The 24,610-nt window shown below is 39.3% G+C and overlaps 1 protein-coding gene across 1 annotated transcript in view; it reads right to left on the reverse strand.

Moving 5' to 3' along the window:
* THOC2 (THO complex subunit 2) overlaps positions 1 to 24,610 on the reverse strand; it is an 889,387-nt gene that overhangs the window by 851,215 nt on the left and 13,562 nt on the right. The window contains 2 exon segments of the mRNA XM_053699115.1: positions 4,919 to 4,970; positions 5,736 to 5,827. Of these exon segments, the coding sequence (XP_053555090.1) occupies positions 4,919 to 4,970; positions 5,736 to 5,827 (144 nt within the window).

Raw genomic sequence — 24,610 nt, forward strand, 5'->3', positions numbered from 1 at the left:
TCAGCGCCCTCCTGCTCTTCAGTGTTTAAAACAGAGCAATCGCGCTTTCTCTGATATGCAGGCATTTTGGATAAAATATTTGCTATGGAGTTATCCATTACTGCCGTCAATTGCTGCATAGTAATAAGCATTGGCGCGCTAGAAGTACTAGGGGCCTCCTGCGTGGGCAAAACTGGCATAGACCCAGAAGGAGATGATTTAGAACTATGTCTACTCCCTTCATCTGATGAAACATCTTGGGCAATTTTACTATCTGTGGCAGTACTGTCCTTACTTTGTTTGGACACTATGGCACAATTATCACATAATTTTGAAGGGGGAGACACATTGACTTTCATACATATAGAACATAGCTTATCTGAAGGTACAGACATGTTAAAAATGCTTAAACTTGTCAATAAAGCACAAAAACCGTTTTAAAACAAAACCGTTACTGTCTCTTTAAATTTTAAACAGAGCACACTTTATTACTGAATATGTGAAAAAGTATGAAGGAATTGTTCAAAATTTACCAAAATTTCACCACAGTGTCTTAAAGCATTCAAAGTATTGCACGCCAATTTTCAGAGCTTTAACCCTTAAAATAACGAAACCGGAGCCGGTTACAGTTTTAACCCCTCTAAAGTCCCAGCTACAGTCTTTGCTGCGACTCTACCAAACCCAGGGGGAATACGATACCAAAAGAAGCCTTCTAGGAACTTTTCCAACTACTTTCAGATCCTCACACATGCATCTGCATGTCTTGCTCTAAAAAGAAACTGCGCAGTAATGGCGCGAAAATGAGGCTCAGCCTACAACTGGGAAGGTCCTTCCTGACTGAAAAGGTGTCTAACAGTGCCTGACGTTAAAAAACGTTCCCCAAGTTTATAAGTGTGAATAACAAGCATAAACATGAATAAAATGCCCAAATAAAGCAATCGATTTTGCCCATAAAAGTGTCTACCAGTTTTATAGCCCATATTAAGCCCATGAGGGGAAATGACAGCCTTCCAGCATTACTCAGTCTTGTTAGAAATATGGCTAGTCATACCTTAAGCAGAAAAGTCTGCTAACTGTTTCCCCCAACTGAAGTTGCTTCATCTCAACAGTCCTATGTGGAAACAGCAAACTATTTTAGTTACTGTCTGCTAAAATCATCTTCCTCTTAAACAGAACTCTTCATCTTTTTCTGTTCAGAGTAAATAGTACATACCAGCACTATTTTAAAATAACAAACTCTTGATAGTAGAATAAAAAAACTACAACTAAACACCACATACTCTTAACCATCTCCGTGGAGATGTTGCCTGTGCAACGGCAAAGAGAATGACTGGGGTGGGCGGAGCCTAGGAGGGACTATATGGCCAGCTTTGCTGGGACTCTGCCATTTCCTGTTGGGGAAGAGATATTCCCCCAAGTAAGGATGACGCCGTGGACCGGACACAGCAATGTTGGAGAAAGGCAGAATAGTCCTTATAGTCACCATTTTGAATGTAGGTATTCTTACATAACGATTAAAAAATTTTAGATCCAGAACTAGTTTGAAAGAATTCTCCTTCTTTGGAACAATGAACAGATTTGAATAAAACCCCATACCCCGTTCCTGAAAAGGAACTGGCACAATTACCCCAGATAACTCCAGGTCTGAAACAAACTTCAGGAATGCGTGAGAGAAAGAAACTTCTCACAGGCGGTCTTACTTTGAAACCTATTCTGTATCCTTGAGAAACAATGTTCTGAATCCAATGATTTTGGATTGAATTGATCCAAACATCCTTGTAAAATCTTAGTCTGCCCCCTACCAGCTGCGCTGGAATGAGGGCCGCACCTTCATGCGGACTTGGGGGCTGATTTAGATATTTTAAATGGCTTGGATTTATTCCAGACTGGAGAAGGCTTCCAATTGGAAACCGTTCCCTTAGGGGAAGGGTCAGGTTTCTGTTCCTTATTTTGACGAAAGGAATGAAAACGGTTAGCAGCCATAAATTTACCCTTAGATTTTTTACCCTGAGGCAAAAAGCTCCCTTCCCTGCAGTGACAGTTGAAATAATAGAATCCAACTGAGAACCAAATAATTTATTACCTTGGAAAGAGAGAGATAGCAACGTTGATTTAGAAGTCATATCAGCATTCCAATATTTAAGCCATAAAGCTCTTCTAGCTAATATTGCTAAAGACATATATCTGACATCAATTCTAATGATATCAAAAATGGCATCACAAATGAAATTATTAGCATGTTGAATTAGCTTAACAATGCTATCTATACACATTAAGATCTGGTACTTGTTGTGCTAGTTTCCAACCAAAAAGTTGAAGCAGCAGCATCAGCCAAAGAAATAGCAGGCCTAAGATGACGACCTGAACATAAATAAGCCTTCTTTAGATAAGATTCAAGTTTCCTATCTAAAGGATCTTTAAAAGAAGTACTAGCTACCATAGGAATAGTAGTACGTTTAGCAAGAGTAGAGATGGCCCCATCAACTTTGGGGATCTTTTCCCAAAACTCCAATCTATCAGTCGGCAAAGGATACAGTTTCTTAAACCTTGAAGAAGGAGTAAAAGAAGTACCCAGTCTATTCCATGCCCTAGAAATTACATCTGAAATAGCATCAGGAACTGGAAAAACCTCTGGAATAACTACATGAGGTTTAAAAAAGAATTTATACGTTTACTGGTTTTAATATCAAGAGGACTAGTTTCCTCCATATCTAATGCAATCAACACCTCTTTTAATAAGGAACAAATATACTCCATTTTAAATAAGTATGAAGATATGTCAGTGTCAATATCTGAGGCAGAATCTTCTGAACCAGATAGATCCTCATCAGAGATAGATAAATCAGAATGCTGTCGGTCATTCAAAAATTCATCAATTTTATGAGAAGTTTTAAAAGACCTTTTACGTTTATTAGAAGGTGGTATGACAGACAAAGCCTTCTGAATGGAATTAGAAACAAATTCTCTCACATTAACAGGAATATCCTGAGTATTAGATGTTGAAGGAACACCAACAGGTAATGGATTACTACTAATGGAAATATTGTCTGCATTTGAAAGCTTATCATGACAACTAAGACAAACTACAGCCGAAGGAACAGTTACCACAAGTTTACAACAAATGCACTTAGCTTTGGTAGAACCGACATCAGGCAGCAGGATTCCAATAGTAGATTCTGAGACAGGGTCATATTGAGACATCTTGCAATATGTAATAGAAAAAATAACATAAAGCAAAATATCAATTTCCTTATATGACAGTTTAAGGAATGGGAAAAAATGCAAACAAAATAAGCATCTGGAAACCAGAAGCAAAATGAAATAAAGACTTAAATAATGTCAAAAAATCTGGCGCCAAGTACGACGCCCACAACTGACAAAATATTTTTTGGCGCCAAGAACGTCTGCAACAAACACGAGCGTCATAGATGACGCAACTACGTGAAAACTCTCGGCGCCAACTAAGACGCCGGAAATGACGAAATTATGTCAACAAGCGTAATTCTTGCGCCAAAAAAAGTCTTGCGCCAAGGATGACGCAACAAATAGCATTTTGCGCTCCCGCGAGCCTAAGAGCCCGCAATTTAGAAAAGAGAGTCAATTTGAAAATTTCAGGTAAGAAATTTTTTTTATATGCATTTCCCAAAATAAAACTAACAGTCTGCAAAAAGGAAATATACTGATTAACCTGAATCATGGCAAATATAAGTACAAAACATATATTTAGAACTTTACATTTAAAGTGCCAAACCATAGCCGAGTGTCTTAAATAAAAGAAAACATACTTACCAAAAGACACTCATCTACATAGTAGATAGCCAAACCAGTACTGAAACGAGAATCAGTAGAGGTAATGGTATATAAGAGTATATCATCGATCTGAAAAGGGAGGTAGGAGATGAATCTCTACGACCGATAACAGAGAACCTATGAAAAAGATCCCAGGTAGGATGACCATTGTACTCAATAGGTAATACTCCCTTCACATCCCTCTGTCATTCACTGCACTCTGAGAGGAACCGGGCTTCTGCATGCTGAGAAGCGCACATCAACGTAGAAATCTAGCACAAACTTACTTCACCACCTCCATAGGAGGCAAAGTTTGTAAAACTGAATTGTGGGTGTGGTGGAGGGTGTATTTATAGGCATTTTGAGGTTTGGGAAACTTTGCCCCTCCTGGTAGGAATGTATATCCCATACGTCACTAGCTCATGGACTCTTGCCAATTACATGAAAGAAAATAAATTATTGAAAAGAGCTTTCACTAGAACCATTCTAAAAAAATTCAAAACTGAAATGCATAGTTTTAACTGCTAGGTCCACCTTAAAGGGACAGTAAACGTTAACATTTATAAATCATGATTGTACAGTAAGTGCACAATTCATAATTCTATGATCCTCTTACCTACCTTAAAAATAAAGCTTGCTGTTATTTTTATTATTCAAATTCACTGCATTTAAAAAGGAAATCCCCTCTTGGCACATCAGTCATCTTTTCAAAACTGCGTCACACGACTGATCACTAATCACAACCAGTTTGTTTGTGCCGTTGAGGTAAATGTATAGTGCTCCAACACTAGATAAAACTGTTGGATGCTTTATCAAGTGTGGCTGCGTGCTACATTTACTTCACCAGCACAACTGAGCAGGTTCTGATTAGTGAACACGGTTTGGGGGGAGGGTTCTTTGTAAAACGAAGAACATTTGGATTAAATAAAAGTTTTTATAAGGTAAGAGGAGCATTGTATTAGTTAATACTGCACAATTATGATTTAAAAAAAATCTTAATATTTACTGTCACTTTAGATGTATTTTCATCATTTACTTTAGATTAAACATGTATATTATAGATTTTAAGGAAATCCCTCTAAAATTAAGGCAATAAAGTTTTTAGGTGTGGGGAAAAAAAAAAAAAAAAAAAACTTTAAATTATCCTTACCCAAAATACAAAATACATCTGCTAAGATTGAAGGCATATCTTCTCGAAGGTCCTATGGAAGAAAATAAAGAATTCTGTGTTACCTTATAATGGTAATGTAATTTTCTCAAAACAGTGGATAGCAAAACACACTTAGGAATAGATTATCTGTGACCTGTCATTTTAAATAAAATTTCTGACTTACAACAAAGCCTAACAAACTACAACTATAGTAATTATACAGTCCAAATGAGGTCACTGCTTTAAACTTTGCTGCAGTAATTATGGAGAAAATGCATGCAAAAAAAACAAAAAAAACAAAAACAAACAAACAGGACACTAATGGTAAATTTCATCAAGTCATGGTCTTTATTTGCACTAAGCATAGCGACCAGTAGCCCTTTAATTTAAAGCCCTAAACTAAAACTTTAATAACACTAAGAGAACCTGTATAAATAGGATTCCTACAAAATAATTTAAGCCCTTAAAACACCAGCTGTTATAAAAATATTCTTGCAAACAATATGTATATATAGAAAGGTGTAAAAAATAAAAAAAAAATCACAAGCATGTAAGTGCTTATTTTTATGTACATTTAATTTGGTTGAGAGGTTGACTTATCGCATTGAATTAAAGAAACACTTAACATACATAAAAGAGTAAATATTAACACAGACAAAAGGTATACAGGAGAAATTAGCAATAAAAAGCTACTTTTTATACTTCATTATTGTTGAATGGGGCAAAATAATGTCAGCAGTCATTGCACAGAAAATCTGAAGAGACACCTAATTAGTGACAAAATGAAAAAGGTGAAAGGATTGATATGTTTACTTACCATGATGTCAGTAAGTCCTGCACAAGCAATCTCCAGCTTAAGATTTCCTTTAACAACATGACAGGCCAGCTCATAGAGAACCTGCTGAATTTCTGAAAAACACAAGCGTTAGAAAGCAATTAAGTACAATGTGGCAAAGTGAAAATACAAGGCAGCACAAAAAAGGACCACAGTACATAGCGTAGCCACGTGTTGTAGAAATTATGCAGTCAAGAGTTAATACCAGACTTTCCTTAAAAATGTTTCGTTACTGGTATTGATATCCTGCACATGAGCATTTTTAAAGGAAGGAATAAAAATACATTTCTTAAAAACCACAAATATTTGATTTTAGGGAAAACAAGTGATCTAAAGGTCATTCTGCAGTACAGTCAATCAACAGTGCGTATATAGTGATATCAAATTTTAAATTAAAAAGATTTATGCAAGTTACAGCAAACAATAATTACACCATACTCCAGTGGTTTTTAGAGGTAAATATATAATATATATATATATATATATATATATATATATATATATATATATATATATATATATATATATATATATATATAAAATTAATATTAGATCAGATGTCGACTGGTTTCAAGTTCAACGTCTCTCTCCGCTGCCGGTACCAGAGAACCAAAAACGACTTATTTTTCCCAAAATTATTTTAAAAATCGTTTAGGTTTACATGGGATGTCATCATGATTATGCTCCCAGTGGGGTTGTAACATAAACAGAGAGGTACTAAAATGTTCCTTTTCAATTTTCCCTACTCTAAGTATTGGTCTCTGCAAGTAAACTGTGAGAAATAAATGAAGGACTCTTTGTCCTCTCTCTCTAAAAGCTAAGCACATTTTATTGGGTTGTAAGTATAATTAGCAGGAACTGATATATACAAATATAAACCTTATGTATAATCTTTGTTCCTTACATGTTAAACTCTGCAGCTGGTATTAGTAATTGGAAATACATGGGAAACTACTACTTTTACAGTATATTGCAATTTATTTGGTGCTTTAAAACAAATAGGATTATCTGGCTCAATCAGGGAGATTTTCTCTCCTAACAGATGTGGGACAGAAAATGGAAAGGACATGATTTCTGTGTATGTGTCTCTGTGAGAGCGGGAAATTGTAGTAGCAATTAGTATGGTTGGTCTGTAGTGTACCAGACAAATGCTCAGCCACTAGACTACCAGGGAGGAAATATTACTTTTTTTTAAAAAAATGTATTTCAGGATCTGCAAGTCATTCAGCCAAGTCCAAAATATATTTATTTATTTTAAACAAAAAAGGTAACTTCCAGTACGCCCTAAGAAGGCTTCCTAAGCGCTGGAATAAATGAATGGTAACTGTTCCTGATGCCCCCGCCCACACAGTGCTTCCCAACACACGGCCGCACGGCCTCTTTTTAGCTCCCTAAGATAATTGGCTGTGTGAGAGAGAAAGGCACACACACTGTGTTAAAAGCTTAGGCCTAAACATAGGAAAAATGTTGAGAACTTGTGTGCTTAGTGACCGGCATCTGCAGGCACCATGTTATATTTTTGAGAGATAAATAAACATGGTACCTGCAGATGCCGGTCAATAAGTTAGGACATTTTTTTCTATGTTTAGGCCTAAGCTTTTAACACAGCGTGTGCCGTTACCTCACACAGCTCTTTACCTTGACAGCACTCCCAAGTCTTGCTGCCGTGTGCTAGCAAGCACTATAAGCATCATGAGCCGCCCTGCGGGCTGCGCGTGATCTGAGACGGCTTGAGTGTGCAGGATAAGTCACTGATGCCCCATCTACACAGCCCTTCCCAACAAACGGCCACACTCTTACAGGACCGATCTGACACGCTGCAGCCTGCATGTGCATTAAGCAAGTAAACAACTAAGTTAAATAACCGGGGGGAGACCTACCTTACAACAGCGCAGCGTGAGCGAAGTGAACTATCCGACAGCGTGTCTTCCGCTCTTCCTCACTCTGCACAAATGCACGCTGCAAGCAGCCCAACTAATCGACTGACCAACTAATCGATAATGAAAATCGTTGACGATTTTCATTATCGATTATTATCAATTAAGTTGATTAGTTGTTTCAGCCCTAAATGACAGGTAAACTGGAAAGCTCAGTCACACAACACATACAGTATAGTTAGCATGGTTTGCAGAACAAGGTCTAACACCATGAACTTAGGGCAGGATAACTCGTATCTTCAGTGTTATCTGTGGAGTTCCTGTCCCTAGTTCATGTGTCTTCTCCCTCTCCCACTGAACTGGCAAGCTGAATGCTTAGCATACTAGACTGGAAACTCCAATTCTTCAATGACTGTGTATCCCAGTCATATAATGCACACAACACAGCTAGATATTTCTTTATTAAACAAATTAAAGGGACAGGAAACCCCAAATTTTTCTTTCATGATTGGGATAGAACATACAATTTTAAACAACTTTGCAATTTACTTCTATTATCAAATTTGCTTCATTATCTTGTTATCTTTTGCTGAAGTAACAGCATTGCACTAATGGCAGCTAGCTAAACACATTGAATTAGCCAATCACAAGAGACAAATGTATGCAGGTACCAATCAGCAGCTAGCTCCCACTAGTGTAGGATATGTGCGTATTTTTCAACAAGGGATACCAAGAGAACAAAGCACATTTGAAAATAGAAGCTAATTTTTATAGTGTCTTCAAATGACATGCTCTATCTGAATCTTGTAAGTTTAATTTTGACTTTGCTATCCCTTTAATGGTTGGCTTCTCTGCAACAACTACACAATGTTACGGTTACCCACGCCTCAGTTTCTATTTTTCATAAAATCCCCAAATCCAGACCGTTTGACAGACTTAAATGTGGAGTCAGTATTTCATCTACATTCAGGACAGAATGTGTTTCAGGTCTATCGTTTCATAAACTGCAGATAACATCATCAAAGCTAAATATGTAATAAGTATTCATTTAACTGATGAATTTTCAATTTTATGCCTCACATTACATTATTGCCCAATAAATATTTTAACAAAATTAGGGCACAATTTTCATCAGTTATTTTACCTCTCCAAAAATCCAAAATACACCAAATTTTTTGACCCATTATGGGCTAGATTATAAATCAGGTGCTTTCTTAACATTAAGATAGAAAAGGGGACAGGTGCAACCTCGAATAACAGCATTTATTTAAAGTACACACAGGACAAACAGTATTGCTATCTTACAAGATAGCAGTTAAAAACATGCCTTAATACTCCAAACTCTCTGGCAGTCAGCTTTTTATATGCAGTCCCTTCAGGTTGTCGGCTATCACCTTCCAACCGGGTGCCGCAATTCAAGATCTTGACTCACTATGGCCCAAATTACGTGTTTTGCGTTAGAGGCTTTGCGGTGCTAACGAGCAGTTTTCTCTCAATAAAGATATTTATGCCATATCTTATGGAAAATCTTTCTAGTCACAGGTTTACGAACCTAGATCATGGTCTCTTATGACCGAATCAGAAAACCCCCGCTTGGAGAGGACCAAGCGTTCAATCTCCAAGCAGTCAGCTTCAGAGAAACCAGATTTTGGTAAAGGAAGGGCCCTTGAATGAGAAGGTCCTTCCTCAAAGGAAACCTCCAAGGTGGCAGGAACATGTCACCAGATCTGCATACCAAATACTGCGAAGCCACGCAGGAGCAAAGAGGATCACTGATGCTCTCTCCTGTCTGATTCTGGCAATGACTCGAGGAAGAAGCGCTAACGGAGGAAAAGGGTATGCAAGATTGAAAAACCAAGGGACCGCCAGAGCATCTATCAGTTTCGTCTGGAGGTCCCTGGACCTCGACCTGTATCTCGGTAGATTGGCATTCTGGCAAGGCGTCATGAAATCCAATCCCGACTGACCCCACTTGAGAATCAGATTGGAAAACACTTCCGGATGGAGTTCCCACTCCCCCGGAGGAAAAATATAAATACCCGTAAAGCACGGTAAAACACCCATAAGGGTCCTCACTGGAACCCAAACCTGCAACCATTGAGTTGCTACAGGGCTCAGCCCCAGTATCCTAGTAGACTGAGCTATATCCTAGGCACTATTGGTCTGAAGAGAACCAGACAACATATGAGCCAGTATGCTGCCTAAAAGGTAGTAATACTAACCTGGAACAAACCCACAACCCCTATATCTATTGGATCCTGAAAGGCAATAGCTATCCTCTATAGGGATAGGAGTCTCCTGGTCATTATGGAATTGTCTTCCAAGACTCCTTGAGAAGTCTTCTACTAAGAACTGCTCAGTCAATATAGAAAATGGTAATACCCATTCACTTACATCTCTCAGTACCGCTTCTTGGTTCCAGAACAACTAAGCAATGACCAAAATGTCGTTCCTGAGTAGCTAAAAATCTCAATAACTGGGAGCAGAGTTAGCTTAAAGGGACACTGAACCCAAATTTTGTCTTTTGTAATTCAGAAAGAGCATGCAATTTTAAGCAACTTTCTAATTTGCTCCTATTATCAATTTTTCTTCATTCTCTTGCTGTCTTTATTTGAAAAAGAAGGCATCTAAGCTTTTTTTGGTTTCAGTACTCTGGACAGCAATTTTTTATTGGTGGATGAATTTATCCACCAATCAGCAAGGACAACCCAGGTTGTTCACCAAAAATGGGCCGGCATCTAAACTTACATTTGTGCATTTCAAATAAAGATACCAAGAGAATGAAGAAAATTTGATAAGAGTAAATTAGAAAGTTGCTTAAAATTTCATGCTCTATCTGAATCACGAAAGAAAAAATTTGTGTACAGTGTCCCTTTAAACCTTCAGTATCAGCGTGAGGAATCATACCGCCAGGACTGAAATTTTACTACCGAAGTATCCTGTCCTCATGTACCTGGAGGAAACCTCTAAACAAGTAGTCTACAGTGACAGAAACTTCATTTCCATCTGGGCTTGTCAGGTGTGTTGTCGGCTTTTCCCATGCTGCAGGGAGAGCGCAAGAGGAAGAATAAATATTCAGTGAGTGATGTCTAGCAAGATAACCCCAAAAGGAGTCGAGAAGGAAGCGCAGGGTACTGGATGAACGGACGCTAAGATTTTAGGACACTTGAGGGGAAGGCTGCATAAATAATGAACATTGCCCAAAAGCTTCAACATCCAAGGCAATGTCAGCTCTGAAAAAATCACTTTTTTTTTCTCTTTTTTTTTTAAAAAAAAAAAACAGAATTTATGTTTACCTGATAAATTACTTTCTCCAACGGTGTGTCCGGTCCACGGCGTCATCCTTACTTGTGGGATATTCTCTTCCCCAACAGGAAATGGCAAAGAGCCCAGCAAAGCTGGTCACATGATCCCTCCTAGGCTCCGCCTTCCCCAGTCATTCGACCGACGTAAAGGAGGAATATTTGCATAGGAGAAATCATATGATACCGTGGTGACTGTAGTTAGAGAAATTAAATCATCAGACCTGATTAAAAAACCAGGGCGGGCCGTGGACCGGACACACCGTTGGAGAAAGTAATTTATCAGGTAAACATAAATTCTGTTTTCTCCAACATAGGTGTGTCCAGTCCACGGCGTCATCCTTACTTGTGGGAACCAATACCAAAGCTTTAGGACACGGATGATGGGAGGGAGCAAATCAGGTCACCTAGATGGAAGGCACCACGGCTTGCAAAACCTTTCTCCCAAAAATAGCCTCAGAAGAAGCAAAAGTATCAAATTTGTAAAATTTGGTAAAAGTGTGCAGTGAAGACCAAGTCGCTGCCTTACATATCTGATCAACAGAAGCCTCGTTCTTGAAGGCCCATGTGGAAGCCACAGCCCTAGTGGAATGAGCTGTGATTCTTTCAGGAGGCTGCCGTCCGGCAGTCTCATAAGCCAATCTGATGATGCTTTTAAGCCAAAAAGAGAGAGAGGTAGAAGTTGCTTTATGACCTCTCCTTTTACCAGAATAAACAACAAACAAGGAAGATGTTTGTCTGAAATCCTTTGTAGCCTCTAAATAGAATTTTAGAGCACGAACTACATCCAAATTGTGCAACAAACGTTCCTTCTTTGAAACTGGATTCGGACACAAAGAAGGCACAACTATCTCCTGGTTAATATTTTTATTAGAAACAACTTTCGGAAGAAAACCAGGTTTAGTACGCAAAACCACCTTATCTGCATGGAACACCAGATAAGGAAGAGAACACTGCAGAGCAGATAACTCTGAAACTATTCTAGCAGAAGAAATTGCAACCAAAAATAAAACTTTCCAAGATAATAACTTAATATCTACGGAATGTAAGGGTTCAAACGGAACCCCTTGAAGAACTGAAAGAACTAAATTGAGACTCCAAGGAGGAGTCAAAGGTTTGTAAACAGGCTTGATTCTAACCAGAGCCTGAACAAAAGCCTGAACATCTGGCACAGCCGCCAGCTTCTTGTGAAGTAAAACAGATAAAGCAGAAATCTGTCCCTTCAAAGAACTTGCAGATAATCCTTTCTCCAACCCCTCTTGTAGAAAGGATAGAATCTTAGGAATTTTTACCCTGTTCCATGGGAATCCTTTCGATTCGCACCAACAGATATATTTCTTCCATACTTTATGGTAAATTTTCCTAGTTACAGGCTTTCTAGCCTGAATAAGAGTATCAATGACAGAATCTGAGAACCCACGCTTTGATAAAATCAAGCGTTCAATCTCCAAGCAGTCAGTTGGAGTGATGCCAGATTCGGATGTTCGAACGGACCTTGAACAAGAAGGTCCCGTCTCAAAGGTAGCTTCCATGGTGGAGCCGATGACATATTCACCAGGTCTGCATACCAAGTTCTGCGTGGCTACGCAGGAGCTATCAAGATCACCGAAGCCCTCTCCTGATTGATCCTGGCTACCAGCCTGGGAATGAGAGGAAACGGTGGGAACACATAAGCTAGGTTGAAGGTCCAGGGCGCTACTAGTGCATCTACTAGAGTCGCCTTGTGATCCCTGGATCTGGACCCGTAGCAAGGAACCTTGAAGTTCTGACGAGACGCCATCAGATCCATGTCTGGAATGCCTCATAATTGAGTTATTTGGGCAAAGATTTCCGGATGGAGTTCCCACTCCCCCGGATGAAATGTCTGACGACTCAGAAAATCCGCTTCCCAATTTTCCACTCCTGGGATGTGGATTGCAGACAAGTGGCCAGTGTTAATTTCATAGACTAAAACTAGACTAAAATGATTATAAAACTAAAGAAATTCTGGTGACTAAAATACGACTAAAACTAAAATGGCATTTTAGTCAAAAGACTATGACTAAAACTAAATCAAAATGACATTTTAGTCAAAAGACTATGACTAAAACTAAATCAAAATTTGCTGACAAAAACATTTTATGCAAGGTGTTATAATCAATCCATATCCAATTACTGTTTATGAAACTTGGTTTTATTTAATTTTAAGCTTAATAAAGATGTTACATATCACAATGGCTAAATCTGTGTCTGTATTGCATGTTTAAACCTTAATACCATAAATATTAACAGGTGTTATGTTTACTCCTGGAGTATATAATCAGTTTGCAAATTATAGGGAAATGCTTAAATAATGCATTAAACTTTAACTACACCCCTAAGATTTTAGTCGACTAAAATCTACTGGAGATTCAGTCGACTAAAACTAGACTAAAACTAAAGCAATTCAGATGACTAAAATACGACTAAAACTAAAATGGAATTTTAGTCAAAAGACTAAAACTAAGACTAAATAGAAATTTGCTGCCAAAATTAACACTGCAAGTGGCAGGAGTGAAGCTCCGCCCATTGAATTACTTTGGTCACTTCTTCCATCGCCAGGGAACCCCTTGTTCCCCCCTGATGGTTGATATATGCAACAGTCATGTTGTCTGATTGAAACCTTATGAATTTGGCCTTTGCTAGTTGAGGCCAAGCCTTGAGAGCATTGAATATCGCTCTCAGTACCAGAATTTTTATCGGGAGAAGAGATTCTTCCCGAGACCATAGACCCTGAGCCTTCAGGTGTTTCCAGACCGCGCCCCAGCCCACCAGGCTGGCGTCGGTCGTTACAATGACCCACTCTGGTCTTCTGAAGCTCATCCCTTGGGACAGGTTGTCCAGGGTCAGCCACCAACGGAGTGAATCTCTGGTCCTCTGATCTACTTGGATCGTCGGGGACAAATCTGTATAATCCCCATTCCACTGTCTGAGCATGCACAGTTGTAATGGTCTTAGATGAATTCGCGCAAAAGGAACTATGTCCATTGCCGCAACCATCAAACCTATTACTTCCATGCACTGCGCTATGGAAGGAAGAAGAACAGAATGAAGTACTTGACAAGAGCTTAGAAGTTTTGATTTTCTGGCTTCTGTCAGAAAAATCTTCATTTCCAAGGAGTCTATTATTGTTCCCAAGAAGGGAACTCTTGTTGACGGGAATAGAGAACTTTTTTCTACGTTCACTTTCCACCCGTGAGATCTGAGAAAGGCTAGGACAATGTCCGTATGAGCCTTTGCTTGTGGTAGAGACGACGCTTGAATCAGTATGTCGTCCAAGTAGGGTACTACTGCAATGCCCCTTGGCCTTAGCACCGCTAGAAGGGACCCTAGTACCTTTGTGAAAATTCTTGGAGCAGTGGCTAGTCCGAATGGAAGTGCCACAAACTGGTAATGCTTGTCCAGAAAGGCGAATCTTAGGAACCGATGATGTTCCTTGTGGATAGGAATATGTAGATACGCATCCTTTAAATCCACCGTGGTCATGAATTGACCTTCCTGGATGGTAGGAAGAATTGTCCGAATGGTTTCCATCTTGAACGATGGGACCTTGAGAAATTTGTTTAGGATCTTGAGATCCAAAATTGGCCTGAATGTTCCCTCTTTTTTGGGAACTATGAACAGATTGGAGTAAAACCCCATCCCTTGTTCTCCTAATGGAACAGGATGAATCACTCCCATTTTTAACAGGTCTTCTACACAATGTAAGAATGCCTGTCTTTTTATGTGGTCTGAAGACAATTGAGACCTGTGGAACCTTCCCCTTGGGGGTAGTTCCTTGAATTCCAGGAGATAACCTTGAGAAACTATTTCTAGCGCCCAAGGATCCTGAACATCTCTTGCCCAAGCCTGAGCGAAGAGAGAGAGTCTGCCCCCCACCAGATCCGGTCCCGGATCGGAGGCCAGCATCTCATGCTGTCTTGGTAGCGGGCTTCTTGGCCTGCTTACCTTTGTTCCAGCCTTGCATCGGTCTCCAGGCTGGCTTGGTTTGAGAAGAATTACCCTCTTGCTTAGAGGATGTAGAATTTGAGGCTGGTCCGTTTCTGCGAAAGGGACGAAAATTTGTTTTATTTTTAGCCTTAAAAGACCTATCCTGAGGAAGGGCGTGGCCCTTTCCCCCAGTGATGTCTGAAATAATCTCTTTCAAGTCAGGGCCAAACAGCGTTTTCCCCTTGAAAGGGATGTTAAGCAATTTGTTCTTGGAGGACACATCCGCTGACCAAGACTTTAGCCAAAGCGCTCTGCGCGCCACAATAGCAAAACCTGAATTTTTCGCCGCTAATCTAGCTAATTGCAAAGTGGCGTCTAAGGTAAAAGAGTTAGCCAATTTAAGTGCTTGAACTCTGTCCATAACCTCCTCATAAGAAGATTGTTTATTGAGCGACTTTTCTAGTTCTTCGAACCAGAAACACGCTGCTGTAGTGACAGGAACAATGCATGAAATTGGTTGTAGAAGGTAACCTTGCTGAACAAACATCTTTTTAAGCAAACCCTCTAATTTTTTATCCATAGGATCTTTGAAAGCACAACTATCTTCTATAGGGATAGTGGTGCGTTTGTTTAGAGTAGAAACCGCCCCCTCGACCTTGGGGACTGTCTGCCATAAGTCCTTCCTGGGGTCGACCATAGGAAATAATTTCTTAAATATAGGGGGAGGGACAAAAGGTATGCCGGGCCTTTCCCATTCTTTATTTACAATGTCCGCCACCCGCTTGGGTATAGGAAAAGCTTCGGGGGGCACCGGGACCTCTAGGAACCTGTCCATCTTACATAATTTCTCTGGAATGACCAAATTGTCACAATCATCCAGAGTAGATAACACCTCCTTAAGCAGAGCGCGGAGATGTTCCAATTTAAATTTAAATGTAATAACGTCAGGTTCAGCTTGTTGAGAAATTTTTCCTGAATCTGAAATTTCTCCCTCAGACAAAACCTCCCTAGCCCCTTCAGACTGGTGTAAGGGCATGTCAGAACCATTATCATCAGCGTCCTCATGCTCTTCAGTATCTAAAACAGAGCAGTCGCGCTTTCGCTGATAAGTGGGCATTTTGGCTAAAATGTTTTTAATAGAATTATCCATTACAGCCGTTAATTGTTGCATAGTAAGGAGGATTGGCGCACTAGATTCACTAGGGACCTCCTGAGTGGGCAAGACTGGTGTAGACATAGAAGGAGATGATGCAGTACCATGCTTACTCCCCTCACTTAATAATGTTGCCCAAAATGATTCCTTATCAGTGGCATCATTGTCCCTACTTTGTTTGTCACATTCATCACATATATTTAAATGGAGAGGAACCTTGGCTTCCGAACATACAGAACATCGTTTATCTGATAGTTCAGACATGTTAATAGGCATAAACTTGATAACAAAGCACAAAAAACGTTTTAAAATAAAACCGTTACTGTCTCTTTAAATTTTAAACTGAACACACTTTTTTACTGAATATACGCAAAAGTATGAAGGAAATGTTCAAAATTCACCAAAATTTCACCACAGAGTCATAAAGCCTTAAAAGTATTGCACACCAAATTTGAAAGCTTTAGCTCTTAAAATAACGGAACCGGAGCCGTTTTTACATTTAACCCCTATACAGTCCCTGGTATCTGCTTTGCTGAGACCCAACCAAGCCCAGAGGGGAATACGATACCAAATGACGCCTTCAATAAGCTTTTTCAGTGGATCTGAGCTCCTCACACATGCATCTGCATGCCTTTCTTCTCAAAAACAACTGCGCATTAGTGGCGCGAAAATGAGGCTCTGCCTATGACTAGAAAAGGCCCCCAGTGAAAAAGGTGTCCAATACAGTGCCTGCCGTTTTTTTAAATAAAATTCCCAAGATTAAAATAACTCTCCAAAGTTATAAACCCTTAAATATGCTTATAAAGTAATCGTTTTGGCCCAGAAAAATGTCTACCAGTCTTTAAAGCCCTTGTAAAGCCCTTTTATTCTTATATTGAAAATTAAGAAAATGGCTTACCGGATCCCATAGGGAAAATGACAGCTTCCAGCATTACCAAGTCTTGTTAGAAATGTGTCATACCTCAAGCAGCCAAAGTCTGCTCACTGTTTCCCCCAACTGAAGTTAATTCCTCTCAACAGTCCTGTGTGGAAACAGCCATCGATTTTAGTAACGGTTGCTAAAATCATTTTCCTCTTACAAACAGAAATCTTCATCTCTTTCCTGTTTCAGAGTAAATAGTACATACCAGCACTATTTTAAAATAACAAACTCTTGATTGAAGAATAAAAACTACATTTAAACACCAAAAAACTCTGAGCCATCTCCGTGGAGATGTTGCCTGTGCAACGGCAAAGAGAATGACTGGGGAAGGCGGAGCCTAGGAGGGATCATGTGACCAGCTTTGCTGGGCTCTTTGCCATTTCCTGTTGGGGAAGAGAATATCCCACAAGTAAGGATGACGCCGTGGACCGGACACACCTATGTTGGAGAAACACAAAAATATCTCATAATACATGGAGACATTATTTAAATCATCGAAGTGTCAAGACGTACCAAGAATAACCTCCTTATTCACTTTTTTTTTTTAAATTAAAATTGTTACTGTGACTTTAAATGATAAAGGAAAAATTTCTGACCCAGTTCCTTTACATTGTACATGCCATAAATAAGGAGAAAAGGACTCTTAGATCCTGAGTAAGTAACAAATTGTTTGAAAACAACGGATGGTACTGTCTCTTTAGGAGTTAAAAACACCATTGATATTTTTAACACAAAAAGTCATGAAGAGATATAAAGATCTCAAGACCCCATATAAACGTTGTAGGGATTCATTCAGATAACGAATGAAAACATAACCATAAATAAATAATAGTTGTATTGACTACTCAAAGATAATTAGGTATTGCGTGAAGCCTCTCTGCTATATTAAACAACACAGTAGAGACGGCATCAGACTACTCAGTACGCTTGATCCGTACTTAGAGTAAAACCTCTCTGCTGCGTGAGCTTCAAAGCAGCCAAAAGTTATCCAGAGCACTGAAACTCATACTGATTATGATAATCCTCTCTGCTGCCTATGTTCACCTGGCAGCAGAGAAGGTATCCGCAGCACTGAATATCAGTGCAAAAAAAAAAAAATAGAAGCCTGTCCTCTGTATACAGGCGCTGCTCATGTTCGCAGACGTCTAGTGCGGCATAGAAAAGCATAAAGATTCTCCTGAAAGCTAGAAACCTCTCTGCTGCATAATCACAACTCAGAAGAGAAGGTTTTCGGAGCCCAGAAAAACCTGTCACTAAAACCACCATGAAAAGGAGACAAGGATTGCGCAACCATGGCGCGTAACTTAGCCCCGCCCATTGTGGGCATCTCCAAACTCCCAGGCAGCAAAAAACAAACAGCAGACGCATCTTTACAATGAACTGTACAGTCCTAACAGACATATAACTGAACAAACGATCACACGGTTGGCCACTACTAAAAAAAAAAAGCCAACGGAACTAGAACTCCACTGAACCTACATATTCCCTAATGAGTAAGGAAAAACCTCCACCTTAGAGATGGAAACCCCACAACTCCAGCTGAGAGTCCGGGGATCATTTTTTAAGGCAGATAAAGGGGAAAAAGAAGATCCAATTCTATCCCTTTCGTTTTTAATAATATTCACCATTTTTACAAGGACAGGAAAAGTTAGCGGGGCTACCCTGTCCTCGTACACTCTGTCTAATTAAGGGATTAAAGGTTCATCAGGCAACTTGGCCTCTGGAACCTCTGTCGACAGAACCTCCTTTAGTAGAAAACATAGGTGTTTAATTTTAAATCTAAAGGCTGGCTCCTCTGCAGCCGGAGGCCTAGAGGTAGCAGACTGATCCAGAAATGTCACCCTCTGACAACTCAGAATGTGACCCATCCTGGGATACTTTAAAGGCAGACAAATCAACCAAATCACTGAATGTCCTCTGGACCGGAGAGCTATGTTTAACCTTTCGATTGCACTTAGCAGGGCGAGGTAGAGCACTAAGGGCCTCAGACACCGCCGCTTTTAACTGCGCTGTAAAGTCTGATGGTAAAACGCTCCCTTCCAGACAGAGGATCAGGCGTGCTACGGGAAGCTGCATGGGACAATGGAGATGATTGATGGGTATGCACCTCACGGGACGGCAAGTCCTCAGAGGTGGACGGCTCAGTCGTACTAAAGGGGTTAACCTTCTTAATAACCTTGTTGATGAATATGGAACATAGTTGAGAGGGCGGGCACACCAAGGCTTTCTCACAATAGAGACAGGTATTACTATTAGGAATAGAGGGAGTACCCTCAAGCATATCAGGATTCTCCATAGCTTGCGCTAACAGTAGGATACAAATAAATGCACTTTCTATTTTTCACAAAAACGGCACCTTTATACCCCCAATGACTGGGGCACTCACCACCTCCTAGACCCAGGCAACCGGAGAAGAAGCAACCTCTCCAACAGCTAGCTTGGTCAGGAAAGAGAAAACGAAAGTGTGACCACACCCAGTCACGTGGTGCGCAATGCAGGACTGCCCCTGCTATGAGAAAAATTGCGCCAAGCTTCAAGCTGTGCAGCGTTCAAAGTGAAGGTAAAACACCTGCATGTTCCATTACTGCATAACAGTCTATGAGCCCAAATAAATACCACACATAAAGCAGCATAAATCAAAGAAAACACATTTGATTAATCCCCATTGTTCAATAACCTTCCTCAGGAGATACTAACCCACGATTCTATAAAGATAAAAGGAGTCACACTGTGACCCTTTCTTCAGCAATTTCAACATAAGTAAAAATGTAAACTATCTTACCAGAATCCATGCTATGGAACAGAAACACAGTCTCTCAAGTGTGACAGTCTTGTAGCATCGCTCCTGACATGGACTTGAGGGAAGATAGACTGTGAAACTCGTCAACACTGGTTGCTTAAGGAGCTGTTAGCAGGCAGTCTGGATGGGTTCGCAGAAAGAGACTGCCTGCATCTCCAGACTAACTTTTGTCAATGCTCTCACTGAGAGGCTGACAAGACTACTTAAAACGCCAGTTCCATAACGAAAGGCATATATCCCTCCTGGGGAACAACTCCGAAATCTTCTGACACTTCTCTGCCATCCTCCTGTGACGAAAGGCAAAGAATGACTGGGGTATAGGGAAAGTGGGAGATATATTTAAGCCTTTGGCTGGGGTGTCTTTGCCTTCTCCTGGTGGCCAGGTTCAGTATTTCCCAAAAGTAATAAATGGAGCCATGGACTCACCTTAAATTAAGAAGGAAATTAGAGAATAATGAAAGAAAAAAACATGTAGCTGCAAATTTGGTCAATGTAAGCCTCATTCTAGAAACCTCAGGAAGAGTAAACTGATGTAGTAAAATGTGCAATAATACATTTTTGAACAGTCTATCCTGCCTACAAGTAAGCTACAATTGTGCTCACTAAGTAATGTTGTTCTTCTGGATAACAGGCAAAGCCCTCATATTTAACAGTATTGACCTTGATTGCTGGCAGTTATTAAAAAAAAAATATGAACTGCTGTCACAGCCTGAGAAGCTTATGGGCCTTTTGCAACAGACTGCATGTGTGGGAAGACTCACATCTTCACTTTCTTGGCTGCTCTAAGGAGGAGGAGAGCTGGACTATTTGCACGATTCTCTGAATCTTTTCCTTGGGAGATGCAGAGTAACAAGATCTTTTATTAATAATTGTTTTTTATATATTCCTACATACAACACACGTCACTGTCTGCTGCACTGCGTGCTTAAAGGGACATAAAACCCAATTTTTTTCTTTCATGATTTAGATAAAACATCAAATTTTAAACAACTTTCTAATTTACTTCTATTATCATATTTTCCTCGTTTTCTTGTTATCCTTATTTGAAAAGCAGAAATGTAAGCTCAAGAGTGTGCACGTGTCTGTGGCACTATATAGCAGCAGTTTTGCACAATGTTATACATTAGCAGGAGCACTAGATGGCAGCACTATTTCCTGTCATGTAGGGCTTCAGGCATGTGCACGCTACCTACCTAGGTATCTTCAACAAACAATAACATGAGAATGAAATAAATTTTATAATAGAAGTAAATTGGAAACTTTTTAAAAATAGTTTTCTCTATCTGAATCTTGAAAGATTTTTTTTTGGTTTAATATCCCTTTAACTTCTCCCAGTCTCTGACAGCACTAGGCGATTTTATGAACAGTCAGATTAATGGAAGAAAGAGCCCTGAAAATAAGGTTCAACACAGAATTTTTAAAGGCGCCACAGGCTCTCAGGATAATCTAGCACTCGTCAAAAGACCAACTTTGCCGACTATGACAAACTAAAACCTTCTGGTCAGCACTGTTAAAACCATAATGCTTAGAATAAACTTTAATTATGTCAAAAAGGCAAAATAAAAAAAAACATAATTTATGTAAGAACTTACCTGATAAATTCATTTCTTTCATATTGGCAAGAGTCCATGAGCTAGTGACGTATGGGATATACAATCCTACCAGGAGGGGCAAAGTTTCCCAAACCTCAAAATGCCTATAAATACACCCCTCACCACACCCACAAATCAGTTTAACGAATAGCCAAGTAGTGGGGTGATAAAGAAAGGAGTAAAAAGCATCAACAAAGGAATTTGGAAATAATTGTGCTTTATACAAAAAAATCATAACCACCATAAAATAAAGGGGTGGGCCTCATGGATTCTTGCCAATATGAAAGAAATGAATCAGGCAAGTTCTTACATAAATTATGTTTTCTTTCATGTAATTGGCAAGAGTCCATGAGCTAGTGACTATTGGGATATCAATAACCAAGATGTGGAACTCCACGCAAGAGTCACTAGAGAGGGAGGGATAAAAATAAACAGCCATATGCTGAAAAAATAAACCACAACCTAAAATATAAGTTATTCTCATGAAGAAAAGAAAAACTTAAAACATCATCAGAAGAATCAAACTGAAACAGCTGCCTGAAGAACTTTTCTACCAAAAACTGCTTCAGAAGAAGCAAATACATCAAAACGGTAGAATTTAGTAAATGTATGCAAAGAGGCCAAGTCGCTGCTTTGGAAATCTGATCAACTGAAGATTCATTCTTAAAATCCCACGAAGTGGAGACTGATCTAGTAGAATGAGCTGTAATTCTCTGAGGCGGGGCTTGACCCGACTCCAAATAAGCATGATGAATCAAAAGCTTTAACCAAGAGGCCAAGGAAATAGAGGCCTTCTGACCTTTCCTAGGACCAGAAATATAACAAATAAACTAGAAGTCTTCCTGAAATCTTTAGTAGCTTCAACATAATATTTCAAAGCTCTCACCACATCCAGAGAATGTAAGGATCTTTCCAAAGAATTCTTAGGATTAGGACACAAGGAAGGGACAACAATTTCTCTACTCAACCTTAGGTCAAAATTCAAATGAAGTCCGCAAAACCGCCTTATCCTGATTAAAAATCAGAAAAGGAGATTCACAAGAAAGAGCAGATAGCTCAGAAACTCTTCTAGCGGAAGAGATGGCCAAAAGGAACAACACTTTCCAAGAAAGTAGTTTAATGTCCAAAGAAAGCATAGGCTCAAACGGAGGAGCCTGTAACACCTTCAAAACCAAATTAAGACTCCAAGGAGGAGAAATTGATTTAATGACGGGCTTAATACGAACTAAAGCCTGTACAAAACAGTGAATATCAGGAAGTTTAGCAATCTTTCTATGAAATAAAACAGAAAGGGCAGAGATTTGTCCCTTCAAGGAACTTGCAGACAAATCCTTATCCAAACCATCCTGAAGAAACTGTAGAATTCTAGGAATTCTGAAAGAATGCCAAGAGAATTTATGAGAACACCATGAAATATAGGTTTTCCGAACTCGATAATACATCTTCCTAGAGACAGATTTACGAGCTTGTAACATAGTATTAATTACCGAGTCAGAGAAACCTCTATGACTTAGCACTAAGCGTTCAATTTCTATACCTACAAATTTAATGATTTGAGATCCTGATGGAAAAACGGACCTTGAGACAGTAGGTCTGGCCTTAACGGAAGTGGCCAATTAGAACATTTTCAACCACAAAGCCTGAGATTTGCTCAGCTAAATTGTTAAATCAAAAAGCAGACACCATGCTTCCAGCAAAATGTGAATAGTAGTGCGTTTGGCTAAAAACAAAAGCAACATCACCATTAGAATAGTTTTTTAAAGCACTACATTTAAAGCTGGTAAAGGAAAAAAATCCTTTTAACTTTAGCGGATTAAATAAAAGAGAAGACCAAGCTTGGTGCAGTCATTAAACAGTAATGAAATAATAGCCTCATGAACAGGAACTAACCTCTGGAGTTAAAAGATGGTAGAACAATTAATACTATTGGATTGAAAGATTTGTACTCAGATGATTTAGGGTCCTGAACACCTAAAGTACATGAAACCTCCTTAAGCAAGAATTAAGATGTTAAAGGAGATAGACTTGGTATCTTCGATCAGTCCGTGATCATCATAAAAAAACTCACATTTAGAAAACAATCTGAGGTGTCTGAAAACTAAAAGGGTCATCATCAAGTATTCTCATCTGCAAGGATGAAGAGGAACCTGAAAACATTAGGATGACATTCAGAAATAGAAAATGTTTACATTACTGGAGGAGGCCTAGCCGCCACAACTACAGAATGTAAAAAACACACAAACCTTTAAATCCTGGAGCAAAGTCTGAGGCACTCCTTAATATTAATTAAACAAAGGGAGGAAAGATAGCTTTAGAGACAGAAACAGCATTAAACTGATTAGCATGACAAAGGTGATCCACACATGAAACGCAAAGCTGAGCTGGATAAATCAGTTACATTTTCCATTTCCAGTTACATTGAGCTGGAGGACAAACAGTAGATAGTATGCATTTATACTCTGAATCTCTGTTCTAATGGGTCACAGGAATGCTAGAAGGGACAATCACAGTCTGCTCTATTGAGACATAGGCAATATATACTACTACATTTAGAAACGTTTTTAGTACACAGTCATGATGACCTCATGATTTTAGGATGTCAGGGGATAATTTTTCTCTCTTTTCTTTTTCCATGCCATTTACAACTTCTTTTTAGAGCTATCTAAAATTATTTTTACTAACTACACGTGGAGAACCAGATATAAAAAGGTACAATCTTCTCTTTTCAGGAGAGTGTTATTTATGGGACAAGATATCAGCACAGGTGGATCTGTTTTAAGACAGAGACCTGATGTCAATTAGAGTTGAAACAAAAGGATATCCTTAAGGGATGGTATTGACAAACATTATCTTTTTTGCATTGTACTGGGTTGTTTATAACAATATTATATCCAAATACCCTCCGCTGCGCTATTACTGCTGACTTGATCCTCCTGCTGTAAATTTGGTGTATTTCCAAACCCATCCGTAAGGATAATTTGCATTAGCCTATCACGGTGGGCAACCTGAGTTTTACAATTCCCTGTAGTTCCGGCCATTCATTTTAAGGCCACACATGCGCTCTAGTAAGTTATAATCTAACGCATGTGCTTTTGTTCCTGAATTCACTCACGGACGTCCCTGCTCTAGCAGCGCAGCATCAGCCGCAGTCAGTGAGGAGTTAGAGAGGCATCGTATCCAACGTAAATATTAAGGAATTTCCCCTAGATATACAAGCATTGTAAATAATTAATAGGGATTATTTATACTGAACTTGTTTTTTT

Source organism: Bombina bombina, chromosome 1, assembly GCF_027579735.1.
Source record: "Bombina bombina isolate aBomBom1 chromosome 1, aBomBom1.pri, whole genome shotgun sequence".
NCBI lineage: Eukaryota > Metazoa > Chordata > Amphibia > Anura > Bombinatoridae > Bombina > Bombina bombina.